Genomic DNA, 22,448 nt, shown 5'->3' with positions numbered 1-22,448 from the left:
CACCAGATTTCTGCTATATGAAACAGCAGACTCCTGGAACTAATGTCTCTGATCAGCAATAATGTCAATCATAAACAGTTAACCACTCCAATGCTATGGTCATTTGTAACCATGGCATCTGAGGTGGCTTTCCCTGGTAAGACTGCGCTCCTAGGGATGAATGGTTCCCCCGCACAGCAATTGGTGGAGCCATTCATTCTCAATAATAGCCTCAGCCCCTCTGAAGTATCCAAGGCTACTAAAGTGATAGTTCCTATGGAGCACCATCTAAGTATTTTAATACTTTAGTTGCTTTTTCACTTAATTTCATTAATAAGTAAAACATTAAATAAAAAAGTGAAACTTAGTTCAAGTTCACACCAGTTATTTTATCAGTCATTTCCATCAGTTATTGTGAGCCAAAACCTGCAGTGGAGGCTACTGAGAGATAAGGGATAATGGAAAGATATCCTCCTGGTCTGTGTTTTTGATGCACACCGTGTTTTGGCTCACAATAACTGATGGAAATAACTGAAGTGGAAACTTGGACTAACTTTTACAAATTGTTATACATTCGATGAAGACATACACCAAAATACATCTTTGGTTAATACCTAAAGGGACACTTCTATTCCAAAGATATATATATATATATATATATATATATAGTAAAAATTGAAACAAGACAACACTCCAGTCTTAGAGAAGGAAAGTGGATCCTTTATTACACCCAATGTACACCCACTTTCCTTCACTAAGACCGGAGTGCTGCTTTGTTTCAATTTTGCACTACGGTATGTGGATTTTTCATCAGGAATCCTGCAAGGACTTTGCGCCTGGCTGCTATTTACTTCTGTAAACTCATTTTCATAACCTTGGGCATATGGGAAAGACATGCAAATAGTGTTTCAGCTGAAAAACAAGGCAGATTCTGCTAATTTGCATATATTTCCTGTATGCCCAAGTTTATGAGTTCAAATGAGTTTACATGACAAAACAGTGTAGAAAGATTATTGAATATAATGTTAGGACAATTAGAAAACTAATTTTGTCACCCTAATGATAATGATCTAGGGGCGCAGGTCCCCCAAGCCATCCAACTCAGATAAAGCCACTTTGAGGCTTGCTGGCTTTCTCCTTTTGGATAGAGTGCTGGTCTTGTATGTCTCAAGGCTGCCATTGGAAGGTATTTGCAAATTTATGGTGAATATTTAGTTAACAATTAGCGAAATATTGCAAATTTGAATATTTCCTATGCTGCTCATTACTACTGAGCAGATTGATGTATAGCTTTGAGGGAGAAGATTCAATAAAACTTGTAATGTATACATTAAAAACTCTGCATTTTCACAGCTCAGTTGACCAAGTGGATGGTTTTACCAATTACTGATAGCTTTATCTCTGGATACAAACTTATAAAGGAAATGTTATCAATCACTGATATGACCACACACTTCGCTACAGAGCTCAGAAAAAGCTGAGATTTAAAGGGCATCTGTCAGCAGATTTGTACCTATGAAACTGGCTGACCTGTTATATATGCGCTTGGCAGCTGAAGGCATCTGTGTTGGTCTCATGTTCATATATGCCCGCATTGAAGTCAGGGCTAGGCATGATCATGTTTAGAATGCCTGGCCCTGTCAATCAAGCTGCAGAGCACATGAGTTGCAGAGGGAGCAGAGCCTCTAAGGTGTTGTGGCGATCATCTCAAATGGTGACTTCAGATATAGTTCAAACAATTATCTTTTTTATTTAGTCCAAAACAGATTCCACAAATACTTGCTTACTTCAGCATGTAAACACACAAAAAACACAGTCCATGTGAAGTGGTCTGACTCATAGTCCTCTGTAGTTCCTGGTTTCTACCACCAGCTTGAGGGGGAAAAGACTTGGCGATAGCAGGCTTCTCCGCTGAAACACTCCACAGAGCTGTAGTCCCAGTCTATCACACTTCCAGACTAGGAACCACACCCCTAGCTCTCCTGGGCTTCCTAGCTTATATAGGCCAGCCAAAACCTTGTCTGGATACATTGGAGTAGTCATCCCACCCTGCTTTTTGACTACTCCAATGAAACCGGATCAGCTGCAGCCAGCAGCTAAACTACTACTAACCTAACCTAGGTTTACTGACAAAACGTTACCGTTTCATTTCACTGAGGCCAGGCACCTCAGTAACATGTATCTATCGTCTACTATAGCACTTTGTGCCTTCTCACAGTGTAATGACAACAACCCAGTTACTCCTAGAAGCTCATTTGCATATATCAAAACATCATTTTTCTCAGCAAGGTGGCACATATGAACATGGGACCAACACATGTCAGCCAGTTTCATAGGTACAAATCTGCCCTTTAAAGGTATAATTAACAAGTTTTACAAAAACTTTTCCCCCTTGAACTACATACAGTTTATCCTGCTTTATAACATGCAGCCTACAGACTGCACGACATTTCTCAAAGACTGGTTCTCTTGCCAGTACAGGAAATAGAATATATGGAATGACATAAAAACATTATATCCAGCAAACCATCAACTCTTTTTTTTTTATTATTGATTATTCACATAAACATAAAATTTTTTTGATGATAGAGTCCCTCAGGCTGCGCACATAGTGGTGAATATATAAAATCATTGTGTATTTATCTTCATTTACAATTTAACCAGAGCCTATGTATTATTAATCTATTATTGTTCTGGCACACTAATCTAAACATCAGTCAAGCCAAATCAGATTAAGACTACACATGTCAATTCCACCGCTACTTGCTGCCCAATTCAATTTAAATAGAATGTGTTGCCTTATAATATTCTTCAAAAATGAGCTGACCATACACTTGTTAATTTTATAGTCCATAAGCATCTAGAAATATTTCTCTAGCCACAATCTGCAGATCCAGAGTAGAAAAAAGGGATTATCCCCAAGGGATTATTACATTACAGTTAGGGTTGATCTTATCAATATTCAGTAAAATTCCATTTATCTGGCAAAAATAACAAGTGTGTGGATCAGATGATATGTAACAGTTCTAAACTTGAGTGTGATATCAAGTCTCACGATGACATCACAGCAGAAAAATCATTGAAACCAATGGGGAAAAAAAAATGCCAAAAAGCGAGTTGTGAAAAATCAAGATGAAGATTGCTATGTCTGTATATATACAAGCAATACTACGCCTCCCCTAGCTGCGCTGAGCTTCTGTTAACAGCTCATCACCAGTGGTCAGCCAGGATGGATTTATTTTTGTCTATTAAACACTCAACCCTAACAAAAAAACTATATATCAATCTGCCCAGCTCCTCCTGATATCATATTACCTAAAGATTGGACTGCATTTTTATGGTGACAAGTTCCCATTAACTCCTTAACGCATAATTACTTAGTGACATGATTGGCCTTAAAGGGTTGTATGGAGCATGTTCACATGCTGATTTTGCTCCATACATGGCCAGCCATAGCTGTATAATACATAGGGAGACTGTCCTCCAGTTGAAGCCCCCAATGCAAAATCACAGGGCTCCAAATGGTTGCTATTAAGGCTGCCAGCACTTTCATAGTGAGCTGCTTGTGAAGCTGAGCCTGGGGCAACAGCCTGACAGGCAGCCTGTGCAAATCCCATAGATATTGAATACAATTGCAGTCTATGGTACAAGCAATCAGAAGATTGCATGCTCAAGTCTCCTAAGAAGAATTAAAAGTACAGTTAAAAAAGATTTTGTAAAAAAATTTAAAATGTTTTTTTAAAACACAACCCTTTTCCAATTTTAAATATAAAAATTAACTATAAAAATTAACATAGTAGGCATTGTCATGTTCAAAAATGCTATATTTATTGTGTGCAGTGAACGCCATAACATTAAAAAGTTATGCCTGTCGGATTATGGTGGCAATGCAATGAAAAAAAAATTGCTCTTTCTGACCCGCAGAAGGTTGTCATATTGTCATGGCATTTTTAGTGCACTGTGAACTCCGTAAACACCAAAAAAAACAAAAACAGTTTAACCCTATAAATATTTATTTTCCAGTTTTCCAATCCCAGCACTGGTAAACTACCAGTTGTCCCACAAAAAAAAAAAAGCCCTCATACGGCTATGTGAGCAGAAAATTTTAAAAAGTTATGGCTCTTGGAAGGTGAGAAGGAAAAAACTAAATTAAAAAGAGAAAATTGTCTTTGTCCTTACGGGGTTAAAAGATAAGTAATAAATATGTATATACACTCACCTAAAGAATTATTAGGAACACCTGTTCTATTTCTCATTAATGCGATTATCTAGTCAACTAATCACATGGCAGTTGCTTCAATGCATGTAGGGTTGTGGTCCTGGTCAAGACAATCTCCTGAACTCCAAACTGAATGTCAGAATGGGAAAGAAAGGTGATTTAAGCAATTTTGAGCGTGGCATGGTTGTTGGTGCGAAAATGCCTTGTTGATGCTAGAGGTCAGAGGAGAATGGGCCGACTGATTCAAGCTGATAGAAGAGCAACGTGGCCTGAAATAACCACTTGTTACAACCGAGGTATGCAGCAAAGCATTTGTGAAGCCACAACACGCACAACCTTGAGGTTGATGGGCTACAACAGCAGAAGACCCCACCGGGTACCACTCATCTCCACTACAAATAGGAAAAAGAGGCTACAATTTGCACAAGCTCACAAAAATTGGACTGTTGAAGACTGGAAAAATGGTTTCTTGAACATGACAATGAGTTCACTGTACTAAAATGGCCCCCACAGTCACCAGATCTCAACCCAATAGAGCATCTTTGGGATGTGATGGAACGGGAGCTTCGTGCCCTGGATGTGCATCCCTCAAATCTCCATCAACTGCAAGATGCTATCCTATCAATATGGGCCAACATTTCTAAAGAATGCTATCAGCACCTTGTTGAATCAATGCCACATAGAATTAAGGCAGTTCTGAAGGCAAAAGGGGGTCCAACACCGTATTAGTATGGTGTTCCTAATAATTCTTTAGGTGAGTGTATATATATATTGTATAAATATAAATGTAAAATGGCTTCTAGTAAGTATCATTTTGAAATACATTTCCAACAAATTTCTTGTATCTACTTCAGTGCGTAAGATAATATTTCTTTCTGTGGGTAATATACGGTACCCAAAATGATTAAACTGTAGAAGGAGGTTCCCAATGTAGACCATTCAAGACATAACATGATCAGTACTGCTGCACTTTACGTGGATGATTGGAGATCATGAATGACATGGGACGTACTGGTGATCTGCAGCAAAGTTGAGGCCAAAACAGTTCAAGAACGGATAAAACAAAATATGCAGTGCTCACAGCAATTTGTCCACTTATCAATCAGTAAACCTCAAGTGCATAATATACAGTTCAACAGGCTGAGGTGCAAGACTCCAGCAGCAATTGCTGTTTCACTATGACATTTCATCCCTAATATTCTATTAGATCATGGTCCAAAAATATAGGGAGGGGCACATTTATTAAGACCGGTGTTTTAGATGCCAGTCTTAATAAGCCCTATAGCTTATAGCTGTAGAGGCACCAGCCTCTACATAACTTTGGTGCATCCAGCACTGATTCTCAATGTATGACAACTTCCTAGCTGTCGTACATTTACACCATTTTGTAACCCTAAACCAGGCATAAAAAATGGTAAATGAGATGGGCCGGCTCTTCACCGCCATGCCACGCCCACTTTTTTTAGACCTGATGCGAGCGGGTAAGAAGTCACAAATTCTGCAGCAGCATGGCGTGCGACAGAATCTGCACCAGATATACACCACAAAAGTTGTGTTTATCGGGTCATAAATGACCCCCATAAGCTTCCACAATCAACACTCATTTAAACCTTACCCTTCATTTTTTTCTAATACTTGTAATATTGTTTCTTCATTCTCTTAAATATTTACATTGGAAGAGTAACTTGTATTTCTAAAAAAGTTGCAGTTTCAGCAATTATTTCATTTCTATACAGCTTACTTGAACAGTTATTTTATTATAGTATTCATAAAAGTTCAAGTATATTCCAAAACTACTAGTACTTTTAAAAGCATGTTTTGTCTTAAGGGTTCTAAAAGGTTTTATTGGGAGTTACACAACAGGAAAAGGTCTGGGAATGGAATGTAACTACTCAACACTGACTTTGAGCAGCGTCAGATTACCACAATAGTACTACTATACTATATAGGCCATAATAGATGCATGTGATTGTATCTGTCAGTTGGTAAATGTGATGAACTTTGGGGAACTATGATGAATTAGTAAAAGAAGAATGCAAGCAGGATATTATCTACAGTTTTACTTATTTTAGGTTCTGACATTTGAAAAAACAGGGACCCACTGGTCAGAAAATGAGGCTCTGAGCTGTGACTCCATCATGACCAAAAATGATCATCCTTATAGCAGACAGATTCTCTTAGCAACATGGTTGCATTTCCTAGCACAACATATGGACAGGAGTGCCACAAAGCTGGGTTGAGCTTTGTTTATTGGGAAATGAGAATATTAGGTTCTACCATTATCTTTTTCCCAGTCAAGATTTTATTTTTCCCAGAATAAGGATACTGAGAAAATGTGAAGATAATTTTTAACTGAATTTGTAATTGAACATTGGGTGTTTAGGTGGCCCTTGTCATTAATAGGTTATATGAAAAGTTTGTTGCTGCGATATCATTGTCATGAACAAATTTCTGAGTATGCCAACAACATACTTCGGCTGGTATCTGTTAAGCTTTTGCATGTCACATACGTTGACAGGAAAAGGTCTCAATTAAGCTTTTTCAGCAGCAGGGGGTTAAGCGTATTTTAGGAAGTCATATCATATTGTTGCATATGTAGCGGAAGCCTTTGGAATTAATCTAAAGGTAACAACTTAATATGGCAAATGCACCATTGCTCTATAGAAAATATTTATCCTACTACTCTTTGGGTCTGCCATATGATAGACTTATTACTAACCACTACATTGAATCAGGATTTATAACAGAATCCATAACCCTCAGTCTGAGCCATTGCCCAAGAACAGATATTAAACTATCCAAATCTAAAACATGTTTCTGGGGATATTTTGAGCCATTTCCTTGACTATATTGCCACACAGATAACAATCTCTCTAACAATGCCATGTTGGATAATATCTCTGCAGGTTTTTACAAATAATATTTAATGATTAGCACATTGATTTGTTAGGCAACAAACCGAAATAGTAGAATTAAAATATCCTACAGCAAAGTCTGGTTATAAATGTACGAATTTAAAATGAAACATTTCCAGCACACTATAAAAACTTTACTTCTTTATTAGAAAATCCTTAAGGGTACATTCACACTAGCGCTTTTGCTGGATCCGGCAGGGTCCAGCAAAAACGCTTCCGTTACTGATAATACAATGGTCTGCATCTGTTATGAACGGATCCGGGTGTATTATCTTTAACATATCTTTAACATTGCCAGACGGATCCATCATTAACTCCACTGAAAGTCAACGAGGGTCTGACTGCTGGAGGGATTGTGGGCATAGAGGATCTCTCCTCCACATATTATGGTCATGCCCCAAAATCTCGCCGCTGTGGGACAGTGTAAAGAAGTTATTAGATGACCTTATTCCCAACAGACTAATACTAACTCCAGAGCTAGCGCTTCTCTTTATTCTTATTAATACCCTGGCACACCCATACAGAATAGTAGCCACTCATATACTTATGGCAACCAAACTAATCATCACCCGACACTGGAAAAGTCCACACACCCCTACCTTGCTGGAAGTGACTGCCCTGGTTAACTTGACCTGTATGTACAAGAAAATGTTCTAACAACCTTCTATGACAAAATTCTACACTACCTGGTCAATATGGCTGTCTGTTGGTTTGTGACCTAGCTTACCCACCAATGTGATAACAACCCTCTGGTGATCCCCTAGGTAAAAACCTCTAAGTGATCCTGCTCATCAGAATGTTGTATAGGTGAATGCCGGTATCACTAACTCGGACACTCTTTCTTTTTATTCTTATGATTATTTATGTGTTTTATTCTTGTTTATGTTTGTTTGCGAATTCAATGAGACCGACATCTTGGGCCCAGACCTAACCACTACTTCGGTTAGAATTCATACATCGCCTTCAGTGTTGGAACGTTCACATGTATACATACCTCCACTCTGTATTGTAACACCTATGTAAACTAGATTACTTACTGATGTATGATAGGCATCTGTTTTATTGAAAAATAATAAAAACTTCCTGGTTTAAAAAAACAAAGTCAATGAGGGACGGATCCGTTTTCTATTGTGGCAGAGAAAACGGATCTGTCCCCATTGACTTGCATTGGGGGTCATGACGGATCCATCTTGATCCGTTTCCCAGGATGGAAAGTAAAATACATGCTGCAGTTAGCTCTCCGGTCTGAGAGTCTCGTCTCATACAATTATCAAAGAACATACCCACGTGTTTTGGGCATAGTATAATATTCTATACCATGATTAAGGACAAGTCATACTGTGTCTGAAACACATATGTATAGTTTTGAATTGTTGCTTAAAGATTTTCCAATAAAAAAGTTATGTTTTTAGATAATGCTGGAGGTTTTTAATTTTGAATTTGTTCATTGATGATTCTCCTGTTTCCTGCTCAGGACATCTTCTAGCACCTGTTATATGGGGATCCAACAGAGCTAAGGGTTTGAGCATAATCATTTTTACTCTGTGTATCTGGTTATAAATGTGCCAAAGATGTCCCACCTATGATCCAAAAACCATGGGCAGCCAGTAGCCATAGCTTCCAAATACACAGACAACGTTTTATTAATTGATTCAGGCTTTCCTTACAAACATCATTACTAACAAAAACTATAGATTTGTTTATTTAAGACACTGAGTGAGGATCACAATGCAGGATACAACTTTCCAATGGACACCTACAACAGGGGACCTCTGTGTGAAAAACCTATGGGATTCTTGGTTTTCAACTTCTAATTTAAGGATTGGCCACCTCATTAAAGGATTGTCCCAGATCTTTAAAAATTTTGCTGTGGCCAGGCATGGACTGAAAATCAAACAATAACACTACTCACCTTGTCAGAGCCTCCGGTTCCTGTGCTGCACCTTTGGTCTCCAATGCTTCCAATCCCCACTGGACAAAAAAAGTGTGATGTTCCGTCCACATGTTCATCACTTCTGTTGGCCAAACAGTATCAGTGTTGTATCAGTAATGGCACATGACTGCTGAGCTTCAGCAGCAGTGAAATGCATGTAGACAGCATGCCACTCTTTCAGTCCAGTGGGGATTGGATGCAGTGGAGACTGAAAATGCAGCACTGCAGCCAGGACGCTCTGACAAGGTGAGCTGTGTTTTACGTATGATGTTTTTTGGGTTATTACATATGTGCCGTGCATATAATCTTAAAGAGGACCTTTCACCTGGATATCCTTAATCTAATTATTATCTTACCTTATAGTGCGGCCCCCACTGATGTCTTGGCACTTTTTTTTTCTAAAGAACCCCCTGTTCAGTCTGCTGTGGTCCCCGTATCTTTTGGCGCCTCATATGCTAATGATGTGACTCACTACCAATCAGAGCGCCCTGCTCTTAGCCATGGAGAAGAAGCTCAAGTTCTCGTGGGAGAAGGAGCTGCGATTCTCTCAAGAACTTGAGCTCCTCCTCCCTGGCTAAGAGCGGGGCGCTCTGATTGGATGCGCCCGCAGCCAGGGAGAAGATAACCCCGCCCAGGATAAACACAAGTCCACACCTAGTATAACTGAGTCGCTTCATTAGCATATGAGGCACCAAAAGATACGGGGAGCACAGCGGACAAACGGGGGGTTCTTTAGAAAAAAATATTGCCAAGACATCAGTGGGGGCCGCACTATAAGGTAGGATAATAATTAGATTAGGATATCCAGATGAAAGGTCCTCTTTAAAGTTTTGCCCTTAAACTCCCCTGTTTTTTTCCCAAATGCCATGTGGATTACTTTTGTGAGTCCCCCCTCCCCCATTGCCACATGAACATGTTACATTGAAAATCTACAATTATGCGGCCTATCTCAAGCCCTCTCCGATATAAACAGTGGCATGGATGTAGTGTCTGTAGGGGCATTTTACACAGGAAGAGGGAAGTTTGCTAAGACACAACAGCTCTATGATACCTAAATACATCATGTGATAACTGGTTTGAGAAGAAGAACACAAATTGCATAGCACTGAATGAATGGTTGTAAACCATTACTAACTTCTCCTGCTAGATTGCACATGGTCTAGCAGCACCATGGTCCATACGTGCACAGCACATGGCCGTTATCAAGTTAAGCTCTCTTCAGTTACAGTGATTGTTTGCTTCAGTACATTGTCTCTCACAATATTCTGTAGACGAAGCATTTTTCTATATAGGGTTCAACTTCCTCCTCATGACAATTGACACAAGCTGGGGGGACATTTATCAAGTCTGTTATGCCAGTTTTGAGATGTAAAAATGTAGATGATTCCAATGTGCGACATTTGATGCAGGATTTCAGATTAGAACACCTTTAAATCTCATTTATGATGTGCAACTTTTGAAAGGTTGCAAAAAAAGTCGCATCTCCACCCCAGGCAACTCTCTGGTGTACTTTTACCGATACAGGCATACACCACATTGCACTTGTGACAAATATATTATTTCATAAATTTGCCGCAATCTCACAAAGTAAAGACAGGTTCAAAACTGACAACAAAACTTTAAACTTTATCAATTGTCAGACAGCTCTGTCCTCATTACACAAGTCTTTTTTTTAGCATTGGATCTATATTATAGATTCTAAATGCTCTACTGTATATAATGATGCCTAAACCCTAATTTTTCTATCTTTCTGTTTACAGCTACTATCCTCAAAATGGCCCTTTGGAATTGAAATCTGCAAACTGATTCCATTCCTGCAAAAGTCTTCAGTTGGGATAACCGTTCTCAGCTTGTGCGCACTTAGTATTGATAGGTAATAATAGACCTTATTCTTTAATTGGATTATATCATCTTTTACCCGAGTTTTTTTTTTTGCATGACATTTATTCATATGCTCTGTACTATATATATAGCTACATATATACAGCACTTACTGTAATGGTAGACGGTCATGGTTTAATTTTCTCTGAGTGGCATCAGGTCAAGAGTACTTGTCCTTATTGGGTTCTAGGATTTGATTGCAAATTGGATGGTAGGCCCATCAGATAATGTGTGTGGTGAAAGCATGCTTCAAAGAACAGTGTTGGACAGGACAGCATGGGGCCCACCAGAACAGATCTTTCTGGGTGCCTACTGTAACAGTCAAAAATGATCTGACTTCTCTTGATAAATCCTTTAAACACATTTATTCTTCTCAGTAGTGGTCTGTTGCCTAGCTTGTGCCTCAGACTGTTCTGTCCTGGAGACCCTGTTAGCTCATCTATGTGCTAGAATTCATCTTAGCCTCCTATAATTATTGATTTATATTTGCTTATCTGCAGTCAGTTTACGGTGCTATACGCCACTTGTGTAGGAGGTGGGGTATTAGGGGTTGAAACAGGCTGAGAGGCCCACCAGGGGATTCACCTGCTCCCTTGTTGGCCAGGTCGAGCTAGTCAAAGATCCAAAATAATGTTTAGTGTTGATCGCAAATATTCTAATTGCAAATTTTTATCGGGAGTATCGGCGAAGATGTAGAATATAGTGATATATATTCGTAATAGCGAATGTTCTAGATTTTTTTTTCATCAGTAACCTCCCTTCTTGCTTGTGGGCCAATGAGAAGGCTGCAATATTTTTGTCAGGGCTTAGCAACATCCCTAGCAACCAATAGGAAAGTTGCCTACCCCTTACTATATAAGAACCTCCCCAGCATCCATTTTCTACAGTTTTATGCAGTTCTGAGAGAGAACGCAGTGACATTGCTGTGCTCTGTGCTTTCATCTGGATCCTATTCCTCATCCAATTACATTAGATAGTTAGTTAGCCTATGTATATAATACATATAGTTAGTGGGAGATAGTCAGTGCAGGTTAGATAGTGATATAGTGTAGCTGGTTCCAGTGCAGGGTGTTAGGTAGTGTGATAGGAATTACAATTTCTCTGCTGTCCATACGTACATGCTACAGACACAGTGCTGTGATGTCACAACAATACTAAGTGCACCAATCAGTAATATCTACTCAGACCTGATAAAATGTGAAGTTGCATGTATTGCGCAAAAAAAATATGCGCATCATTAGAGCCATTTTGTGCAATCGCAAATAATGACTGGAGATCACGAATTCTAGAATTTGCGAGTTTATTGCGAATATTATGTGAAAAATTCTCAAAATATCGCAAAACCAAACGCACATTACTAATAATGTTATCTTAAAAGCGACACATGTATAGGTATATGCACATCTAAGATCAGGAAAATAAGTCATCTTTATTAAATCAACAATGAAAACATCACATTTGTTAAATCATTTAAAATGAACCGTCTGGAACTAGGGCTCACAAGATAATATCAGCAGGAAAGAAAGCCAAAGGCCACCGTCAATCAAATACATCTCCTTCCATACTATGAATAATGTGCTGATGCAGAACAAAGCAGAAAGAGACAGTTCATCAAATAAATATAAAAAGTCAATGAAAAATAGTATCAATTCACTGCAATAATATGACATCCCCCAAAAATATTTTTGTGCATGTACCAGGAAATCAGCCAGGAGAGAAAAAATATACAAGTGCAGTAGAGAAAGGGAAAAATGTTGCCTGCTAGATAGAGGCCCTTCTGCCGTGGCCCCACATTATCCTGTAACTCCAGACAATTCACTTTTAAATGTTTTTAATGTACATGAGTAGGGATGAGCAAATCGACTTCGGATGAAACATCCGAAGTCGATTCACATAAAACTTTGCTCTAATACTGTACGGAGCAGGGAAACCATTTCCTGAACACGGGTTCGGTTCCAAGGTACCACTTGGAACCGAATCCGAGTTTGAGAAATGTTTTTTTACAGTACAAATTAATTTATGAAGTGATTAAGCGAAGTTTCACGAGACTTCACAAAGCTATAACTTTGGCTCATCAAAGCCAATACATTCTAATACTGTATGGAGCTCCTGCTCCGTACAGCATTGGAACAAAGTTTTATGCCAATCGACTTCAGATGTTTCATCCAAAGTCGATTCTCTCATCCCTATATATGAGGTTTCTATTCTTTGTTTAACAAAAAAAAAAAGATTTAAAATTAAGATTAAATTTTGTTTATCTTAATTGTGCAAATACTGTACATACACATGTGTGGCCTTTCATATAGTGTTCATTTGGCTCTAGGGTTCAACTTGTCGGTGTTGTACAACAGACTAAAAATGAAGTATAGAACATACTGTACACGTGGTGGATTAAAGGATTCTTATGTATGCATAATGTGTTTTTTTTTTTCAAATTCAGGTACAGAGCGGTTGCATCCTGGAATCACATTGGTGGGAATCGTGCTACTAAATGGACTGTATTGGAAATTACATTTATATGGATGATATCAGTCATACTGGCAATCCCAGAGGCCATAGGCTATAATGTTATAAAATATGACTATAATGGACAAGACATGAAAACCTGCATGTTTAACCCAAGCCAAATTTCACCATTCCTGGAGGTAGGCTGGATAGTAGTATGCCTAAAATGTCTTTATGTAGAATTTCAAGGGAATGTGTCACCATTTATCATTCAGAATTAGTCCTGAAGGACAGTTAAACTGCAAATGGTTAAGATACATTGGAGCTATAGTTTATATTTGCTCAATATATAGTGAATGTTTAACATCAGTAATTGTATATCAATTCATTGTATAGCCTTTATTTGTACTTTACATACCATTTTCCTTTTTTCTTTAAGCTTTACAAGACCTATAAGGACCCATGGCTTTTCAGCTTCTATTTTTGCCTCCCTCTGCTTGTTACTGCCATTTTTTATTCTCTGATGACATTTGAGTTGCTACAGAAGAAAAGTGGAATTACAATTTCATTGACTGACCATATAAAGCAGGTACAGCACAAGCCTTCAAAGTGATTGCACTGTTTATCTGCCACCCATTAACTGCAATGGTTTTGAGAAATATAGTTTGAATATTATATTTTCTACTAATTCTCAAATATTATGTTGTATGCATGTCTCATATTTACATCAACAGTAAGATATTACATGATTGGGATTTTAACACTTAAACAGTAGAGAACTCACCAAAACACATACAGCAAGTGCGACACCTATATATATATATATATATATATTGATGACCACTGAATTTGGAGCTACCAGTCCAGGAGCATAAACACGGCAAGTAGAAAAAAATAAAAATCCAGTGTCTTAAAGGGCTTCTGTCACCCCCCAAAAGTCATTTTTCATTTTTGGGCTAATTAAAATCCTTATAGTGCAATTATTCAATATATAGTGCTCTTACCCCTTTCTGTTGTCTAGTTTCTTTAAAAACCGCACTTTTATAATATGTTAATTACCTGGCTACCAGCAAGTAGGGCAGTTACTTGCTGGTAGCCGCTGCATCCTCCTTTAAAAAAAAAGCCCCCTCTTCCTGTTGATTGACAGGGCCAGCGAACGCTCTCCTCCTCTGGCTGGCCCTGTCTGCGTTCTAAATCTCGCGCCTGCGCCGTACCGGTCTTCAGTCGGCGCAGGCACACCGAGAGGAGGACCTCGCTCGGCCGCTCCTTCCTCAGTGCGCCTGCGCTGATTATGTCACATCTACACCCGGTGAAGGCACACTGAGGAAGGAGCGGCCGAGTGAGGTCCTCCTCTCAGTGCGCCTGCGCCGACTGAAGACCGGTACGTGCAGGCGCGAGATTTAGAACGCAGACAGGGCCAGCCAGAGGAGGAGAGCGCTCGCTGGCCCTGTCAATCAACAGGAGGAGGGGGCATTTTTTTTAAAGGAGGATGCGGCGGCTACCAGCAAGTAACTGCCCTACTTGCTGGTAGCCAGGTAATTAACATATTATAAAAGTGCGTTTTTTAAAGAAACTAGACAACAGAAAAGGGTAAGAGCACTATATATTGAAAAATCGCACTATAAGGATTTTAATTAGCCCAAAAATGAAAAATAACTTTTGGGGGGTGACAGAAGGCCTTTAAAATCCTAGAAAATTTTGTTTGTAAAAAAATTCCAAACTTATAAAAAAAGTATCTGGTTTACAAGAATCACTTATGCGTTTTGTACAGATATGTGCTTCTGCATAGCAGCTAAAATAAGCATCTACAAATAAAGTTTTCAAGGAGTTTTAGTCACTGGATTTTTATTTATTTTTTTCCCAAAAATGCAGGGCAGTTTCAGCTCTCCTGATTTTCCTCTAATGTATGATGCTCACTTTTATCTTAAACATGAGACCAGTCTCCTGCCAATTTAGAATTTTGATAAATGTACTTGATCTCTAGAATAAAGGGAAGAAAGTAACCATACTTATATTTCCGTTTCAGAGACGTGATGTTGCTAAAACTGTATTTTGCTTGGTGCTGGTATTTGCCGTTTGCTGGCTACCTCTACACCTCAGTAAGATGATCAAGTTTATATTTGACTACAGAGGATATACCATCCAATGTGAACTTCTGAGGTAAAGTTTACTTTTTACAGTGAAAGTAGTTATTTTCCATTTTTGTCTCTGCATTTGTCCAAGCGTAACATCGTATAATATACTGCAAAGGCGCATTTGCCTTTAACCTAATGCACTCTCAAAAATGCAACTGCTTTTTACATTAAAACCTGAATCATAGTTCTGATCAATACGGACATCAGAAGTCCAAGTTCGCCACTGGTTCCATTTTATTCAAGAAGTCACAGAGCACCTTCACCAGTATAAAGCATAATATTTAATGGTATTTGTTTAAAATACCCCAATTCGTGCCTAAACTCTTTATCCACTTAGGATGGGTATATATGGACTATTTTTCTGGAAAGAAAAATTAACTGAACCTCCAGCTTGCCCTATAACCTAATAACCCTGCCTATAAAAACTGAATAGTTGCCCCGATAGGGGCGATCCCATGTCAGGAACCTCCTAATCACCCTGTATGGCCCTGACAAGGGATAGATATAACCACCTACAGAGACCCACTGTATAACTGTCAGGTGTCAAAGGTCAGTGGTCTAAATGTACATCAAAAACTAAAAAGATGAATAATAATATATTTCAAATTGCTGCCATTCCTCCTTTAATAATACAGACATTAATCCTTTGATGTGTTTTCTGAACAGCATTCATGTACTAGTTCGTGGATAGTGGTGTATCAGCTGTGGCGTCCCACGTGATCTTGCTGCTGGTTACCACTTACGGAGGCAGCCACTGCACCACCAATGCCAAAACTTAAGATATAACTACAGTTGGAGCAAGTATATTTTAGAACCTGATATTTATTGTCACTGACATATAAGTATGCTTTTGATTACCCCTATATGAGTAGCATGTAAGTGTTTTGATGGGGGAAATATCTGTATACCTTCCCTATATAAAGGTTTATTCCCTATATAAAGGTCTCTTAAGAGCAATTGCCATATGCGTAATCTGTGTCTCAAGTGGATCTATTGGATCCATGCTCCAGCATTAGATAAGTTATCTTTCATAGTATTATTAACTAGTGTCATAGTGGTTCTCTCTGGTTAATAGATATGTAATCAATGGTTGTATGGGCAATTATTCACTAAAAGAAAATTCCATATATATATATACAGTATATAATAGGATTTTCTTCTTTTCCCTGAAGTATATTTAAAGGGATAAAAATTTATTGTAAGTCCCCTGATGAACTGATACCTGCAAAACATATCAGGGAAACACGTTGGGACAGAGGCTGTTACATCATGGATACAGTATTATACATACCAACTTACTGGGCATACTGATATATATGGAGTTTGTGTGAAACTATCATTTATTGCTGAAATATCATTATTAATCTTTTTTGTTTTTGATGTACAGTTAAACCACTGATGTTTGATACCTGACATTTATACAGTGGGTCTCTGTAGGTGGTGCTATCTATCCCTTGTCAGGGCCATACAGGGTGATTAGGAGGTTCTTGACACAGGATCGCCCTGGGGCAGCTATTCCATTTTTGTAGGCAGGGTTAATAGATTATAGGGCAAGCTGGAAAGTTAGGTAATTTTCCTTTCCCCAGCAATAGTCCATATATACTCAGCCTAAGTGGATAGAGATTTTAGGCACGAATTGAGATATTTTTAACAAATACCATTAAAGGTTATATTTTATACTGGTGAAGGTGCTCTGTGACTTCCTGAATAAAACCTGCCCAGCCATGTCCAGGACCTGAGAACCATAGCAATAAACTCATTTTGCTGGAGTTAAATTACAGCCAACCATACAAAGTAGAATTACAGCTATTTAAGTGAAGGACCTTTCATGTAATACATGCACAACCTAGGTCACCTGCCCAGCCACTGAAACTTACGACCTCTTAACAGAGTTTCCAATTAACCACTTCAGCCCCGCTAGGTGAAACCCCCTTCATGACCAGAGCACTTTTTACACTTCGGCACTACACTACTTTCACCGTTTATCGCTCGGTCATGCAACTTACCACCCAAATGAATTGTACCTCCTTTTCTTCTCACTAATAGAGCTTTCATTTGGTGGTATTTTATTGCTGCTGACATTTTTACTTTTTTTGTTATTAATCAAAATGTAACGATTTTTTTGCAAAAAAATGACATTTTTCACTTTCAGCTGTAAAATTTTGCAAAAAAAACGACATCCATATATACATTTTTCGCCAAATTTATTGTTCTACATGTCTTTGATAAAAAAAAAATGTTTGGGCAAAAAAAAAATGGTTTGGGTAAAAGTTATAGCATTTACAAACTATGGTACAAAAATGTGAATTTCCGCTTTTTGAAACAGCTCTGACTTTCTGAGCACCTGTCATGTTTCCTGAGGTTCTACAATGCCCAAACAGTAGAAAACCCCCACAAATGACCCCATTTCGGAAAGTAGACACCCTAAGGTATTCGCTGATGGGCATAGTGAGTTCATAGAACTTTTTATTTTTTGTCACAAGTTAGCGGAAAATGATGATGATTTTATTTTTTTTATTTTTTCTTACAAAGTCTCATATTCCACTAACTTGCGACAAAAAATAAAAAATTCTAAAAACTTGCCATGCCCCTCACGGAATACCTTGGGGTGTCTTCTTTCCAAAATGGGGTCACTTGTGGGGTAGTTATACTGCCCTGGCAATTTAGGGGCCCAAATGTGTGAGAAGAACTTTGCAATCAAAATGTGTAAAAAATGACCGGTGAAATCCAAAAGGTGCACTTTGGAATATGTGCCCCTTTGCCCACCTTGGCAGCAAAAAAGTGTGACACATCTGGTATCGCCGTACTCAGGAGAAGTTGGGGAATGTGTTTTGGGGTGTCATTTTACATATACCCATGCTGGGTGAGAAAAATATCTTGGTCAAATGCCAACTTTGTATAAAAAAATGGGAAAAGTTGTCTTTTGCCAAGATATTTCTCTCACCCAGCATGGGTATATGTAAAATGACACCCCAAAACACATTCCCCAACTTCTCCTGAGTACGGCGATACCAGATGTGTCACACTTTTTTGCTGCCAAGGTGGGCAAAGGGGCACATATTCCAAAGTGCACCTTTCAGATTTTGCAGGCCATTTTTTACACATTTTGATTGCAAGGTACTTCTCACACATTTGGGCCCCTAAATTGCCAGGGCAGTATAACTACGCCACAAGTGACCCCATTTTGGAAAGAAGACATCCCAAGGTATTCCGTGAGGGGCATGGCGAGTTCCTAGAATTTTTTATTTTTTGTCACAAGTTAGCGGAAAATGATGATTTTTTTTTTTCTCTTTTTTCCTTACAAAGTCTCATATTCCACTAACTTGCGACAAAAAATAAAAAATTCTAGGAACTCGCCATGCCCCTTACGGAATACCTTGGGGTGTCTTCTTTCCAAAATGGGGTCACTTGTGGCGTAGTTATACTGCCCTGGCAATTTAGGGGCCCAAATGTGTGAGAAGTACTTTGCAATCAAAATCTGTAAAAAAATGACCGGTGAAATCCGAAAGGTGCACTTTGGAATATGTGCCCCTTTGCCCACCTTGGCATCAAAAAAGTGTCACACATCTGGTATCGCCGTACTCAGGAGAAGTTGGGGAATGTGTTTTGGGGTGTCATTTTACATATACCCATGCTGGGTGAGAGAAATATCTTGGCAAAAGACAACTTTTCCCATTTTTTTTATACAAAGTTGGCATTTGACCAAGATATTTTTCTCACCCAGCATGGGTATATGTAAAATGACACCCCAAAACACATTCCCCAACTTCTCCTGAGTACGGCGATACCAGATGTGTCACACTTTTTTGCTGCCAAGGTGGGCAAAGGGGCACATATTCCAAAGTGCACCTTTCGGATTTTGCAGGGCATTTTTTACACATTTTGATTGCAAAGTTCTTCTCACACATTTGGGCCCCTAAATTGCCAGGGCAGTATAACTACCCCACAAGTGACCCCATTTTGGAAAGAAGACACCCCAAGGTATTCCGTGAGGGGCATGGCGAGTTCCTAGAATTTTTTATTTTTTGTCGCAAGTTAGTGGAATATGAGACTTTGTAAGGAAAAAAGAAAAAAAAAAGAAAAATCATCATTTTCCGCTAACTTGTGACAAAAAATAAAAAATTCTAGGAACTCGCCGTGCCCCTCACGGAATACCTTGGGGTGTCTTCTTTCCAAAATGGGGTCACTTGTGGCGTAGTTATACTGCCCTGGCAATTTAGGGGCCCAAATGTGTAAGAAGTACCTTGCAATCAAAATCTGTAAAAAATGGCCGGTGAAATCCGAAAGGTGCACTTTGGAATGTGTGCCCCTTTGCCCACCTTGGCTGCAAAAAAGTGTCACACATCTGGTATCGCCGTACTCAGGAGAAGTTGGGGAATGTGTTTTGGGGTGTCATTTTACATATACCCATGCTGGGTGAGAGAAATATCTTGGCAAAAGACAACTTTTCCCATTTTTTTATACAAAGTTGGCATTTGACCAAGATATTTTTCTCACCCAGCATGGGTATATGTAAAATGACACCCCAAAACACATTCCCCAACTTCTCCTGAGTACGGCGATACCACATGTGTGACACTTTTTTGCAGCCTAGATGCGCAAAGGGGCCCAAATTCCTTTTAGGAGGGCATTTTTAGACATTTGGATCCCAGACTTCTTCTCACACTTTCGGGCCCCTAAAAAGCCAGGGCAGTATAAATACCCCACATGTGACCCCACTTTGGAAAGAAGACACCCCAAGGTATTCAATGAGGGGCATGGCGAGTTCCTAGAATTTTTTTTTTTTTTGCATAAGTTAGCGGATATTGATTTTTTTTTTGTTTTTTTCTCACAAAGTCTCACTTTCCGCTAACTTAGGACAAAAATTTCAATCTTTCATGGACTCAATATGCCCCTCACGGAATACCTTGGGGTGTCTTCTTTCCGAAATGGGGTCACATGTGGGGTATTTATACTGCCCTGGCTTTTTAGGGGCCCTAAAGCGTGAGAAGAAGTCTGGAATATAAATGTCTAAAAATGTTTACGCATTTGGATTCCGTGAGGGGTATGGTGCGTCCATGTGAGATTTTTTTTTTTACACAAGTTAGTGGAATATGAGACTTAGTAAGAAAAAACAAAAACAAACAAAAAATTTCCGCTAACTTGTGCCAAAAAAAATGTCTGAATGGAGCCTTACCAGGGGGGGGGGGGGGTGATCAATGACAGGGGGGTGATCAATGACAGGGGGGTGATCACCCATATAAACTCCCTGATCACCCCCCTGTCATTGATCACCCCCCCTGTAAGGCTCCATTCAGACATCCGCATGATTTTTTACGGATCCATGGATACATGGATCGGATCCACAAAACACATGCGGACGTCTGAATGGAGCCTTACAGGGGGGTTATCAATGACAGGGGGTGATCAGGGTAATCAGGGTGATCACCCCCCTGTCACTGATCACCCCCCCTGTAAGGCTCCATTCAGACATCCGCATGATTTTTTACGGATCCATGGATACATGTATCGGATCCACAGAACGCATGCGGACGTCTGAATGGAGCCTTACAGGGGGGTTATCAATGACAGGGGGTGATCAGGGTAATCAGGGTGATCACCCCCCTGTCACTGATCACCCCCCCCTGTAAGGCTCCATTCAGACATCCGCATGATTTTTTACGGATCCATGGATACATGTATCGGATCCACAAAACGCATGCGGACGTCTGAATGGAGCCTTACAGGGGGGTTATCAATGACAGGGGGTGATCAGGGTAATCAGGGTGATCACCCCCCTGTCACTGATCACCCCCCCTGTAAGGCTCCATTCAGACATCCGCATGATTTTTTACGGATCCATGGATACATGTATCGGATCCACAGAACGCATGCGGACGTCTGAATGGAGCCTTACAGGGGGGTTATCAATGACAGGGGGTGATCAGGGTAATCAGGGTGATCACCCCCCTGTCACTGATCACCCCCCCTGTAAGGCTCCATTCAGACATCCGCATGATTTTTTACGGATCCATGGATACATGTATCGGATCCACAGAACGCATGCGGACGTCTGAATGGAGCCTTACAGGGGGGTTATCAATGACAGGAGGTGATCAGGGTAATCAGGGTGATCACCCCCCTGTCACTGATCACCCCCCCTGTAAGGCTCCATTCAGACATCCGCATGATTTTTTACGGATCCATGGATACATGTATCGGATCCACAAAACGCATGCGGACGTCTGAATGGAGCCTTACAGGGGGGTTATCAATGACAGGGGGTGATCAGGGTAATCAGGGTGATCACCCCCCTGTCACTGATCACCCCCCCTGTAAGGCTCCATTCAGACATCCGCATGATTTTTTACGGATCCATGGATACATGTATCGGATCCACAGAACGCATGCGGACGTCTGAATGGAGCCTTACAGGGGGGTTATCAATGACAGGGGGTGATCAGGGTAATCAGGGTGATCACCCCCCTGTCACTGATCACCCCCCCTGTAAGGCTCCATTCAGACATCCGCATGATTTTTTACGGATCCATGGATACATGTATCGGATCCACAAAACGCATGCGGACGTCTGAATGGAGCCTTACAGGGGGGTTATCAATGACAGGGGGTGATCAGGGTAATCAGGGTGATCACCCCCCTGTCACTGATCACCCCCCCTGTAAGGCTCCATTCAGACATCCGCATGATTTTTTACGGATACATGGATACATGGATCGGATCCACAAAACGCATGCGGACGTCTGAATGGAGCCTTACAGGGGGGTTATCAATGACAGGGGGGTGATCAGGGAGTGTATATGGGTGATCACCCGCCTGTCATTGATCACCCCCTGTAAGGCTCCATTCAGACGTCCGCATGTGTTTTGCGGATCCGATCCATGTATCCATGGATCCGTAAAAATCATGCGGACGTCTGAATGGAGCCTTACAGGGGAGTGATC

The 22,448-nt window shown here is 39.9% G+C and overlaps 1 protein-coding gene across 1 annotated transcript in view; it reads left to right on the top strand.

Moving 5' to 3' along the window:
• The window catches only part of EDNRB (endothelin receptor type B), a 296,607-nt gene that overhangs the window by 259,009 nt on the left and 15,150 nt on the right, over positions 1-22,448 (top strand). Inside the window, exons 4-7 of the mRNA XM_044285218.1 lie at positions 10,807-10,919; positions 13,368-13,572; positions 13,812-13,961; positions 15,399-15,532. Coding sequence (XP_044141153.1) covers positions 10,807-10,919; positions 13,368-13,572; positions 13,812-13,961; positions 15,399-15,532 — 602 coding nt within the window. The remainder of the gene's footprint in view (positions 1-10,806; positions 10,920-13,367; positions 13,573-13,811; positions 13,962-15,398; positions 15,533-22,448) is intronic.

The sequence above is a fragment of the Bufo gargarizans genome, chromosome 3 (genome assembly GCF_014858855.1).
Source record: "Bufo gargarizans isolate SCDJY-AF-19 chromosome 3, ASM1485885v1, whole genome shotgun sequence".
In the NCBI taxonomy this organism is placed as follows: Eukaryota; Metazoa; Chordata; class Amphibia; order Anura; family Bufonidae; genus Bufo; species Bufo gargarizans.
This window is presented reverse-complemented; position numbering and strand designations above follow the sequence as displayed.